This window comes from Apus apus, chromosome 4 (assembly GCF_020740795.1).
Source record: "Apus apus isolate bApuApu2 chromosome 4, bApuApu2.pri.cur, whole genome shotgun sequence".
NCBI classification, from domain to species: Eukaryota; Metazoa; Chordata; class Aves; order Apodiformes; family Apodidae; genus Apus; species Apus apus.
This window is the reverse complement of record NC_067285.1, coordinates 7,892,421-7,906,169: the sequence shown is the minus strand read 5'-3', so window position 1 is coordinate 7,906,169 and position 13,749 is coordinate 7,892,421. Positions and strand designations below refer to the sequence as shown.

Here is a 13,749-nt window from a genome sequence, read left to right as displayed (position 1 = left end):
TAAAGCAACTGCATCTCATGGTGCTGACATCAGAGAATGTGCATGACCAATGTTATAGGTAACTTTGTTATAGGTAACCTTGTGTGTGTGTGAGATCTCAGAAATGCCGGTTGAGGTAGGCGAGTGCCTTTGTGTAGGCAGGAGACTTAGGGATAAAAAAAAATGCAACAGCTTTTAGCTTCACAGGTCAGAACTGTGAGTTCACAGGGATGATGTTACTGTGAATATTTTTTCTTTAATGGTTAAAACAATAACACAAAGACTTGTGTTCTAGGTCAGGAAAGGTCCACAGTTATCCTTTCATAAACACATTCTAGCATTGGACCTTGCCTAAGCTTAATACTGTACAGAACAACTCCCTTTAGCAATACTGGGGATTTTGCTGTAGGTTAACCAAATTACAGAATTAATTTTGCAGATTTAGATGTCTTATGAATATTTATGTACCCTCATAGTATTACTATTGTAGTATCTTATTCTTCAGAGTTCTTCTTAGTGGACATGGTTAATAAAGTCTTTGAATGCTACAGAGTCCGCTATTGTCAGAACGGGGAATATTTCAAATTGTTGTGTTTTACAGGCACTGTCTTATTTTCTAGACACACTTTAAGTACATGAACTTCCTGTTGTTTGCCGTGCTTTCAAAGATGGTCTAGAAACCTTTTTTTCTTGGTAAAAATGTATTTTTGTTCCTGGAGCTATGTAATGGTAACTGATCTACCAGATCTTACTAATCTTGCTTTTTCTCCATATGTGACTTGTGCACAGACAAGTGGAACTGGAGAGGTTCTTTTGCCTTTCTTGGAAATCTAGGCTTCAGAGACAAAGCTCCTAACAGTATTCTAGGCCTTCCCTTCAGCATCATCTCACGATTTTGACCTTGTCAAATCAATCTCTGGATTGTTCTTCCAAGCAGTGCTGTTACTTACATCTCATCTACTTAGCTTGACTTTTACAGCCTTAGTTGTTGGATATTAGATATCAGAGAAATTACAAGGTGGTAAAGTTTTTTCCAATAACTGGTCTTTTCTTTTGCTACATTTATCTTCCTTCCTGAAAAAGCTGGATTCCTTTTTTACCTTGTTGTGTATTACTTAATTGTGGAAGTCTTACTGTAAATGTGGCCACATTTTTAACTTCTACTGATAAATGTCCCGTATTCCTACTTCTGGTACTGGAACCATTATGCTATCATTAACTACTGTTGCTACATGATGTGGGAGAAAGGAGAGAGGGAGAAAGAAGAAGGAATCTGCAGAGGATAATTTTCCTCTGGGAGTTGAGGAATTATTTTCTTTTATAACATAACAGTTCAGTTCACCTGAAGGAGGTGACTTGCTCCTAGAGACTTTTTGCAGGGAAATCATGAACCATGAAGCAATCTTGACACCAGTATCAAGCACAGTAGTTCTGCTGGTCTTGTTTTTCCTTTCTTCTGTTGTCCAGCATAGGCACAACATGTCACAAGCAGCTTTGAAGTCAAATTCCTTTTGTATGAGACCATGCTGTAGTTCTGAAATAAGTCTGTAATTCTTTGTGTGTTGAGCTTTATAAGAAGCCATGCTGCCTCTTCATTACTAGAAATGTCATGTTTTGATACTTCCTCCTTTGTATGAACTCTTGTACTCAGTTGCTCTTCCACAATGCTTCAAAAAAGCTATATGCTTCAGAGCCTAACATCTGACTTATTCCATACTGCTGCTTCCAAGAAGGGCAAAATACAACTTTTAAAAAGAGCAGCACTATGCCTTAAATATTGCATGTTTGTTGATTGATTTATATTCTAATGTCTAGTTAGTGTTCTCTGAAAGCTTTGCATGGGACCTTCAAGGGCACTCTGAAGTTAATATGCAAACTAGATTGGGGAAATTGTGTGTGCACAGAGATTCTATCCCATCTTTTCCACGGAAGCTTCTACCATGTTTTCATGTATTGTGCAGGCAATTTCATCATTGCTTTTGAATATTCCAAATTTGGATACCAGAAGAAGACCTCACACTATTTTATTAGTTAGCTTACAGCTAGTACTTGCAGAGCAGGATTTTCATAGATGTGAGTATCTCTGAAAACAGGATGTGAAGTGTCTTTAGTGATCACACATTAGTGGATTCTTTTTCCCTGAAGAAAGCCATCTTCAAAATTCGTTGTTCACACTGAGATCCAAATGTTTTCATGATCTTAATATTTCCTTATTTTTCTTCACCACCTCACCCCCATCTCTGTCAAGATTTCACTACTTCCTCACAGGAGTATTTACTTTGTGAAAATACCCCCAAAAGAAGGGCTGGGAGTGTTATTCAAGTGATAGGCTTTATTTTGTACCAAGTCATACAATTTAGTTTTCAGATAAAAAAAAAAACAACAACATGAAACACAAAATGCGATGTAAGTTGTCAAAAGCTGACACTCTAAATACCAGAAAATATTAAAATCTATTGTCAGGAAAAAGAAAAAGTATGAATCACTACATCTCCATGACACATTTCAAAACTGCTATACACAGCACAAATTACAGTGTGTTTGATGGTATTGGGGATAATAGTACTTGAGAGTTCCTCTCTGAGCACCCAGCATTACTACTAAAAGGGTTCAATTGTCTTGGCTTACACTATAGTGCTGCAGGAAAAAAAAAAGGTTAAGGTACTCTGAGGTTATCTTTGCTAAAAATAAAGGCTGATACAGAATTATTGTTAATAGCTTCAATCAAAGGAAAGTACTTTCATACTTTGTGTATTTCATTCTTCCTGCAAAACATATCTACATGTAAAATATTGGTTTATTTTCTAAGTGCATTGCAGAATATTTCAATGTGATGTCTCCTTTCTCACCAGTTATGCCCTACACAATCCTGTATTTGAATTCCTTTTATTGTCAAGTTCTTCATAGGCAAATCAGGAAAGCTTCCTGTGCTCAGCAGTCACATCAGTCCTAAACTGACAGGGGGGTCTGAAATTTGTCAGACAAGCTTAAAATATAAAAATCTTGCTTGAAAAGCCTATGAAGAATTGTTCTCTTTTAGAAAGGCCATAACCTTTGATTTTTCTTGCCTTGCCCTTTGCTGATGGTCTCCTGTGCTTTGAGTGGGAGAAACAACTTCTCTGACAACTATGGGAGGTGGAATTTTTTCTCTAAGTGGCCACTTGTAGGCAGCATCTTGTTTCATTTCCAGGGAGATTTTAGGTATTTTGTCTAGAGCAGTTCCTCATGGAAATTCTGGAAAAGAATGTGATTATTTGGGAATACTGAAGGAAAAGAAATAAAATTGTGAAGACTTCTATGGAGAGATCACTGTTGCTTTCAGAAAACAGTATTCAAAAATTGAAGTAAGAGCAAGACTCAAAGAAGTCAGATTATACAGATTGGGAGAGCGAGGGGGAATTTGTTTTGTTTAGTTCTTTCAATATCAAACCCTGTTTTGTTGTTTTGTTTGTTTTTGCGGGGAGGATGATGATTGTTTGGGGTGTGTTTGTTTGCTTTTGTAAGTTAAAGGACCCAACTGTAATTCATTTTAACTCCAAAGTAATAATTGGCTTTCTTCTACCTGTAATCTTAGAAAATTCAGCCATGGTGGAAAATAAAGTACTGTGGTATTAATCATGTAATTATTTGTTTTATTATTAATCTGTAAGAGAGGAATGTAATTTCTGCTTTTAAAGCTAAATTTTACCCTAAGTGCAGGGGTGCAGCTCCTGCCTATGTAATGATAAGTGTGAGAGAAGGAACCCTGGAGAGGGTGGTTGCAAAATATTTGTGTTACTATGTGTTGAAAAAGAGCAGTTAGCAAGAAGAAGAAGAGGGTATAGAACGTCATAAGGCCTGTTATCAATTTATTGACCTACCTGGAAAGCAAAAAAAAAAGTAATTGCCAATCAGAAGAGGGAACATGGATATTCCCATGGATTGCCGGACATTTGGTACGCATCTATGAGGATGAAAAGATCATTGTAAAACGCTTTTCTGTACAGGTCTGTTTTCTGTGTCTCTGGGTTAACTTTAGTATTAAAAAATACAAACAAAAAAGCTTTAAAATTGTGCTCTGTTCATGTTGTCTTCATAATTACAATGTCCCAATTGCCTCCAACAGTTCATTAAGGAATGCAAATACTTCGCAAGTTGTAGTTTGTTCTTTTCACCCTGCATATATAAAGCAGCTGAAAAAGATGGCAAGCAGTTAATTCTGTTCAGTTTTGCATTTTCACCAACAGGACTACGTTCCTTAATCCAGTCCCTGAAGCCTGTACAGAATTCTAGGAGTCAAGGGACATCCAAGTGCTGTTAGAGACACAATTACAAAGAGCCCAGCTGAGTGTGCCATTACTGCCTATCCTTTTTTCTTAAACTCATTAACTTGAAAACATTTGGTGTGGATATGACCAAAGTAGAGTGGGAAGCAATACAATTTTTTTTTAATTATTATTATTATTGTTTTATAAATTGAGGTCTGATGTGAGCTTAGTTTTGTCCAATAATGTCTACTTTAGTTTTTTCCCCCAGTGAAAGAACAGGATGATGCTACAGTTAAATCCAGAGATGTTCAATGGGCAAATCACACATTTTGAGGAGGGAAGAGGAGGGCGTGTAGTCCTATACATCAATGACCAGCTGGAGTCTGTGGAGCTCGACCTGAGGAGGAGCTGACTGAAACCTTATAGGTCTGGGTTAAAGGGAAGACAGGGGCAGGAGATATCATAGTGGGGGTCTGCTACAGGCCACCAGATGACGATGACCAAGTGGTTGAGGCTCTCTACAGGCAGATAGGAGCAGCTTTTTGCTCACAGGCCCTGGCCCTTATGGGGGATTTCAACCCTACCCCCTCCCACCCCCCTTGATACCTGCTGGAGGGACAACACAGCAAAGCACCAGCAATTCAGGAAGTTCCTGGAGGGTATCGATGACAACTTCCTCCTCCAGATGGTAGAGGAACCAACAAGAAAAGCTGCTCTGCTGGACCTTGTTCTCACCAAAAGGGATGGGCTAGTTGATGATGTAAAACTTAATGGGAGACTAGGCTGTAGTGACCATGATATGGTTGAATTCAGGATCCTTAGGGTAGTGAGGAAGGAGTGAAGCAAGCTCACTACCCTCAATTTCAAGAGAGCAGATTTTGGTCTCTTCAAGGATCTGCTTCGTAGGGTACTGTGGGACAAAGCCCTGGAGGGGTTGGATGGAGAATGGATCAAGAACAGTCTGGAGGAGAAGGACTTAAGAGTGAAGTGGATGAGAAGGTCAACATGAGCCAACAATGTGTGCATGCAGCTCAGAAAGCCAGCCGTGTCCTGGGCTGCATCAAAAGAAGTGTGGCCAGCAGTTCACTGCTGCTCTACTCCCCACTCATGAGACCCCACCTGGAGTACTGTGTCCAGTTCTGGAGTCCTCAACATAAGGAGGACACGGGCTCATGGAGAAAGTCCAGGAGAGGATCATGAAGATGAGCAGAGGGCTGGTTCACCTCTCCTACAAGGACAGGCTGAGAGAGTTGGGGCTGTTCAGCCTGGAGAAGAGTCCTGGGGGAACTCATAGCAGCCTTCCTGTACCTGAAGGGGGCCTACAGGAAAGCTGGAGAGGGACTTTTTACAAGGGCTTGTAGTGAGAGGACAAGGGGTGATGGATCAAAACTGGAAGAGGGGAGATTTAGGTTAGATATAAGGAGAAAATTCTTTAGTGTGAGGGTGGTGAGACACTGGAATGGGTTGCCCAGGAGGCTGTGGATACCCCTCCCTGGAAGTGTTCAAGGCCAGGTTGGATGGAGGTTTGAGCAACATGGTCTAGTGGGAGGTGTCCCTGCCCATGCAGGGGGGTTGAAACTAAATGGTCTTTTAAGGTCCCTTCCAACTCAAACCATTCTCTGATTTTATAGAATAACTTCCCATGACAAATAGTGTAAGGACTGCTGTTTGAGAGAGGAGAATTACATAGGCTGAAAACTATGGTTGAAAATATGGAGTATGGAGCAAGTCAGTGTGGAAAGAACACAAGAAGTGGCCTGTCAATATGGGCCTAATTTCTACCATGATTAATGTTATTTTTAAAACAACTTGGTTGTTGTTGTTGTTTTTTTTCCATAGTGTGAAATTGCTTTCAGAGATCCCATCCAGTTCAGTGCTGGCTTCCCTAGTCCTCAGTATTTTGTCTATTTTGGTGTCTCTGTATTTCTGTCATGAAGCAGTTTTACAGTCATAGGTGCAAATAGGATTAGTTTTGTAATAACATTTCAAAGAGAAACTTTCATTGGCAGAAAGTAAGTTTGTGCAAAATGCTGATGACATAAGCAGTGTGTTGGATGATATAGCCTGGAAATGAAGCTGCTAGGAAATCTTCAAATCAAGCACAGTTGTGTCCAGGAGGAAATAATTTGCATTAGAAATTTTGTTCTTGCTTGCTGCACAGGCTTGGCAGCCCGCACTCCCTCTGCTCTGCCTTATCTCATTAACATTATTATTTGGGAGCCAGAATCAAGCACTTGTATTGGGTAACAGTGAAGACTACTTGATACAATGTCAGTAAAATTCAATTTTTTCATATAATTAGAATTTTGACAGGAAAGAGAGGAAGAGGCAGAAGATGAGAAATTAGTTATTTCCTGTACCTCTGTCTTTGCACACATTAAGCTTCACTGGTGCATTTTGCATGATCTCATGGCAGCCTCTTCACAGCAGCCTGATCTCTGCCAGATTTAAACACAGGATGAGTAAAATAAGGGGCAATGAGTTAGAAATGTTGCTGTTTGGAGCAGTAGATCTTTTAGATTTTTTTAAGTTGTGAGAGGTGTGATTCTGATCTTGCTGGGAATCTGGGTTTATGAAAATTGAAATTTTAAGAAAAGTTTCCTAAATTTTAGGTACAAAATTACATTAATTGGTCTGTACCCTCTGCAGAATGACAGTGAAGCTTTTTCTTGTCAAAGGGGAGTCAGTGAGAATTGATTCTATTGAGGATTAGAGACATGATAAATTAAAGTTTGGGTTTGTGGAGGTTTTTTTCTGTTTCTGAAAGAGACCTTATTTTCTCATGGAAATAGATTTATCTGCCATGTCTTTAGTATGGAGCTCAGATTTCAGTGATCTATAATATCTGCATACAAGCAGACATCTGCCACCAGACCTCCATCTGGGACAGATATTGGTGAGGCTAATGTCCCTAGAATGAAAAAAAAGTCAAGTTATCCTGGGTCATCTTGGAAGGAGGCATTCATTAAGAACAGGCATGTCTGCTTATAGGAATAATCTAATAATATATAAGGTTTTCGACGAAGTGCATTTAGTCAGCACTACTGACAGCACTCTGCAAATTTTGTATTTGATTGCAAAAATCAGGTTAATTTACTACTTACTTTTCTCTTTCACATTTACGTGGCTACATAGTTCTGTGAACTCCAGTTATGCTTCACTGAAGTTATTCTACCCATTTTGGTCCCAACTGAAACGCAAATTCCCCCTGGACAAACATAATGCAAGCATGTAGTAGGAAGAATCCTTACCCTGAAAAATTTACTTTATAGTTGAATAGAAGTGGGCTAGGAAATAAAAACATGCAGATGTGAAGTTACTTGGCCAGGGTCAAAGAACAAGTGGCAGAGCAGAGATTTTTTTTCAGCAAAGTTTCCCGAGATTGATCCTATCGGGTGAGACTGAACTCAGCAGTGTGGAATCTCTCCCTCTACTTTAGAGATATGCTAAAAAAAATAAACTTGCACACGGCAAAACAATTGCTCCTTTTAAGTAAAAACCTTATGAATTCTATGTTTTCTCTGTTCTTCCATTTTTATTTTTCTTTATAAGACTCACATATTGCTTCTATATATGAAATTGCTCCATTCATATTTAAAGTTGCAAAGTGATTATGACAGACTGCTTCTAATTTTTGTCTTGCACCTCCTGAGATTTAAAATAATTAGTACTAACCCTATGATACTGCTGCCTTATTATTTTTCTTCTAAGATCAGTGAAATTTGTATAAAAGCTTACCCAGTTCTTTTCTGCAATGCTTTTGGAAAAGCTCAAAACAAATTACAAGTAATATCATAGCACGCTTCTTTGTTTGCTTCTCCTCTGTCCTTTCACAAAAGTAAAGCATAAAGACCACCACAACTTATTTTTTGTTATTTATTGAGAAGTGGAAACTGAATTTTGATAGCTAGTAATCTGGTTGATATTGCATGTTTTTAATGGTTTATGGGTTTAAGTGTATGTTTCACTCTTTGGGCTAATGCTGCATTCAATATGTGTGAACTTGTCGTTTATCTATTTGTATTGTATTATTCAAGCTTAAATGCTGGATTCTATCTGATAATCTAAGCAGAATTTAGTAATTCTGCAATGTACATTAATCTCCTTTTCCTAACTCATGTCACTCTCTTAATCTGATAGTCTGATTCACCATCTTCCTCTGACATTTTACATCTCTGACAGCACACTGTGTTGAAACAGCGTCATGGTGTTTGCTGCAGATGATGATAGAACTACAGCAACGAGTTTTTTTGGTGTCTAATATTAACAGATGTGTATGGCAAGATAGTGATCAGCTTAATTAGAATGAAGCGAAATAAATCTCAGCTTGAAAGGATTGTGTCCCATTGGAACTGCTGTTACAGCAGATACAGGAGGTGAAGCTTGAGTTGAAAAGTTCCCATTAACATAGGTTGTGCCGACCAAAAGTGGATCATTTCATCTCTCAAATGACAGGAGCCCAGACTTTGATCTATGAAATCCAGCTGCTTTTCTGGTTACTCACAGGACTTCAGAAAAATGTGCACTTGACATACGTTGGGGAAAAAAATGTCATACTTAACTTTACAGAGAATGCGGACAAAATTTTGTTTGAAATTGCCCTTTGAATATATTAATTTCTCCTAACACATTGATCCCTTCACTCTAAATCCATCAAATCTTAACAAAGTGTGGATGTAACTATTCAGGCAACGAGTACAACTTTCTACAACTTCAGAAAGTAATGCAATATTCAAATGACAGTATTCCCTGAATTGTCAGACCCTGATCTTCCGTACTGATGCTTCAACAAAATGTGGAAAAAAGTGAAGTTCAATAGATGTTATATTTCTTTCCAATTACTAGCTAGAAATGGTACTTCTCGGAGTCACTTGTTAAAAGATTGACTACACTGATGAAAAACTCTGGTGGAAAAAAAACACAACACCTTCAATTTTAGTACTCCCAAGTTCTTGCAAAGTTTACCAGTGCACTTTATTTGTTTTATTATCTTAGTAGTGGGAAATATATAGAGGAAAGGAAATAATAATTTATTTAAAATAAAATTAAGACATTTACAAATTTTGAAAAAAGCACAAGTATATAAAGTAAGCTGGGCTGTGTGTTTGATAAAACATCAAGTATATGGTGAAAATTTCTACCATTGGTTATTCTATAAAGCAGGGAACTGTAGACAAAATTCATTATTGCAGTTTTCCAGTGGAGAGGTTTTGTATATTTTTTTGATGCTGCCATTAGAACAGTGCTCTCAGAAGTATCATATTGGTCCTCCTAAAAGTACTCCTTGGAAATTTTTTAATAGATTTCACTTTTCACACAAAGAATTATGCATTTTAAATAACTGGACTCTCCTCTGGGTATGGAGGTTATTGAAGAATTCTGTGGATTCTCTGTAAGGTGTAAGATATTGACCTATGTATATATATGCATTCTGTGCTTGCAACAGGAATAGACTGAAAGAGAAACAATAGGTAATGCATGTTCAAATCAATTGGCAATTTATTTTTTCTAGGTGTTGCTAGAAGTATTTATGTGTGCATGCTGGTGGAAGAGCATAATATATATTGTGACTAACAATGGCTATCTGCTGCACCAGTTACCAGGGATCTGGAAGCCCCTCTGATTTCTGTTACAAAGCTCCATCATTCTGCCTGTGCACTATGCATCTAACAAGTTTTACTTTGGGAGTTTTGGGGTTTTCATTTTATTATTTTTTCATATACATATATATATATATTAATTCAGTGCTTTCAGTTAGAAAGTGAAGCAAATTAGCAAGCATTTGCACCACAGGTAGAACAAAGCATCTGCACAGCTCTATGGAAACCCCACAAAGCATTCCTGAAACTTCATAGCTTCATACTATCGTCTGTACAGGTTCCAGCAGACATAACTGACAGCTCTATAATTTCACATTCCAACATAATATTCTTGGAACCTCTTAAAAATGCAAAATGGTTTCTTATTAGCAAGTCTACATTGTTATACGTAGTTATATTCTCCTCACTTACCAATGAGGATTTTTTCCAAGGAGAATTTAAAAATTGAGGAGAGGGTCAAATCACTTTTAGTCTTGAAAAATGTCATAGAAAAAATGAAAATTATCATTATAAATCAGATAGATAAATTTCAAGTTGTTCTCTGAAATGTCTTCTAATTGTTGTCTCAGGATCAGTGATAGGCAAGGCACAGGAAAATGGGCTGGGGAGTGATTCTTGTTCTGATAGCAGTATATTAAAACCCACTAATATTTCTTAATAGTAGATTAAGAGGGAAATAATTTACTATATCTTGTCATATGGGAATACTTTAGAATCTTATCAGAAATCAAACATAATCATATTAATCTATATGAGATGTTTATAAGCTGACAGAAAGTATGTCAGAGGAGAATACTAGTTCATAAATGAGTAAATGAGATCAGATAAACAATTTGGTGACATTTTGCAAATGCACGTGAAGTGGTTTTGTTCTCTTCTTCAGCTTCGTTCTCTTTTTCCCTCCTCCCTATTTTAGAATTGTTCTTCCATTGGCTGCATGTTTAGAAAGAGGAAGATATAAAATGTAGGATTTACGAATGCTCCTGACATTTATGGTGTTTTTGATTAACACCTTTATTAGACTTGCCTGAAAAATAACTCATTATTTCAGCTTTTCTTTGTAGTTCTCTAAAAAGCTGCCGTGATCATCACATAGATCAGAGCATGTAATAAAAACCACACAGCCAGTAGTAGAACATACTGTCATATAACTATTAAGACTGTTCTAAGAGCCAAAATGTTGGAACTAAAAGTATTTTTAATGACTTGAAATAGCTTGAAGTGCTTTCTGAGAGTCGAAGGGTGCTGATTTATTTATCTAGTATACTCACCTAAATTAATTTGGATAGAACTACTTTGGTTTTAATCCTCTTACAGTGAAATTTATGTTAGTATTTTAGATGGTACTTCAGTTTGTCTGAAGGATAGAGTTAAATAGTATTGGTCCAAGTATTGTCATTAAATAAGAAAATGTGAACGAATTAGCCAAAACCTGCATTTAGGAGTGCAATCTTAGCTGGATTATAGTAATAATTTTTAGAAGTGACCTTGTAGGAAATGCAAAATTTCAGTAGTATCTTCTGTCTTTATCTTTTTAATTAATCTTTTAGCTGGCAACAGTCAGCTGTGCAAGTACATCAGCAGCTATTTTAAGTAATTTGTATCATATCTATATGAATGAATTTATTATTCCATTTTTCTGTTCTTTTTTTTTTTTTTTTTAATAGTTAACCTGTTAGGGCACAGTGTAGATGTTGTAATAAGCAGGTTAAAAGACTGAATGATTTTGCTGTTAATGTTTTTTTTTCTGGTGGTAGAAAAAGTCTGCTCACCTGGGTTTATCTCCTTGGCAGCCATTTTTAGCCTTATTCTACTCGGTGCATAGCTCCTTTCAGGACATGTGTACAAGGTGCTTCTTCATTAACCATCCCTGTGCTCAAACTTGTCTTTGTCAGTGAGAGTAGTTCCTATCAAGACTTTTTTCTGCCGTACAGCATAGCTCTTCCATAGCAATTTCCCTCAGTTTCTGTCTACCTCTTACTTCCTTGGTGACTGATAATCCTTTTTCCTCCATTCCTTCTGAGCAGTGCCTCATTTCTGCCACATATTTTCATTAGCTAGACCTTTGTTGCAATCACTGTAGAATCTGAGTATCCTATCTCTATCTTCACTTGCAGATTTACCTGCCAGTAGGTACATGTTTTCCCTGGTATATCCACTTGTTTGCCTAGGGCTGGCTGTAGTAACATAGAGCAAACCACTGATTCAGACTGAAGATTGAAAAGATACTTGTTTTTGTTGGCTCTTCATTACAATTTGTCCAGTGCCAAACTGCAACACTGTTCTCTTGGCAAAAGTAGTTGTTCTATGCAGCAGATCTTGGTCATCAAAATCTCCAGGAAGAAACTGTGTAAGTGTCACAAATGTTACCAATGTAAAATCTTGATGCTAAATAACAGTTAAAGCCTTCCTCTTTCATGATCTAGAAAGTGGAGGTAGAAATATACCCCATATAATTATATACATACAAATAGTATATAGACAGTATAAATAGAAGAGTCTGAGAACATAAACCATCCCATCATGGTGATTAATTTGTTTATTTCACACACAGAATAGTCATGGTTGGAAAGGACCTCTGAGATCACTGAGTCCATTGTATTGTTTCAAAACCTCATGTCAAGTAAGATCTTTTGCATTTCTATGTTTTATTTTCTAGCGTGTCCCAGGAAAAAAAATAAAGTTTAGTTATTATTTCACTCACAACTGAAGGCTGCTATGGCAGGCTGTGCCTAATTTGTTTCCCTACTTAAATGTGTCTGCATTATACAATCTCTGCCAAAACAGCACTACCTAGGAACCTGTTTCTAGTTGCAGAGAAATTACTCTGGAAGTGTAGTGCTTTATGCCTTTCCATGACCAAGTAGCAAGAGAAGTTACTTTTGAGTTCTGGTTTTCTTCATTGGTAAAGCTGAGAGGGTTTTTTTAGATCAAGAAAGATAAAGAGCTGATATATAAAAAAATCCCTCTCCCTGGAAAGCAAATAGTGGTCATTTTTCCTGCAACAGACCTACTCTTCCAGAAAAAACTGAGACAAGATGGTTAAGAGGTTGGAGAAATATATCCTGCTTACATAAAATTTAACTCACCAGCCTGTTAATCTCATTCTCTGTAGGGATATAAAGATTTCCCAGAAAAATAATGTATTTTATTAAGTGAACTAATATATTTCTGAAATGAAAATCAGGCCAGCTTTCAGGCAAACAAACCCTCTTTTGGTCTGAAAAGTTTCAGAAATGGCCATGTTCAAGTAACAGGTTGTAAACGATTAGTCTAAGTTTGAGTACAACTAGTATAAATGGTTAGTTTATGAGAGAAACTAGCTCCTGCGAACAAAGAGGTGTGCTGGCAAAGAATATGTAGTTGGATGTTCTCAGCTGTTTAGTGGTAGAACTGGCTTATAGCATTTTCAGACCTCTGCATCAGGCCCCTATCACTTGCACCCTGTACCTTTTTCTTGTGTCCCCCAAAACTGCTTGAACAACGACTCTGTTAAATGAACCAAGGAAGCTTTTGTACTCTAAAAAACCTCAACCTGCTTTTCTTTTTCTGGGTTAGTTTTAAATAGATCATTGCAGCCCTCAGGGAATGAATAGTTGGGTTAGGAAACCTGGCAAAAGAGTGCACTGTGGTGCAGAGATGAGAAGCTGCAGAAATGAGAAGGTAACAGTAATTCTAAGCTCAAGAGCTGACTAATTAATATGCATGGAATTTTAAAGGAGTTCTAAAACATATACCTTAAGTGTATGGGGTTTTGTATGAAATATTTAACAGTAATTTTTACAATAAAGAGCCACCAGCATATATGGTATGGCACAGCACATGTAGCAGACAGGGATATATTTCCTAGCCTGTGTCCTGGTTTGAGCCAGAATTCCAGCACTGTCACTAAAAGACTTTTTCAAAACTATCCTGAGGACCTT

General features: G+C 37.4%; 1 protein-coding gene across 6 annotated transcripts in view; it reads left to right on the top strand.

Moving 5' to 3' along the window:
* The window catches only part of ATRNL1 (attractin like 1), a 451,738-nt gene that overhangs the window by 358,493 nt on the left and 79,496 nt on the right, over window positions 1-13,749 (top strand). For 3 of the 6 annotated variants that reach the window (XM_051618375.1, XM_051618371.1, XM_051618372.1), the window contains one exon: window positions 12,381-12,449. The exons of the other annotated variants lie outside the window; for them this stretch is intronic. In XM_051618375.1, coding sequence (XP_051474335.1) covers window positions 12,381-12,449 — 69 coding nt within the window. The remainder of the gene's footprint in view (window positions 1-12,380; window positions 12,450-13,749) is intronic. 6 annotated transcript variants of the gene reach the window in all.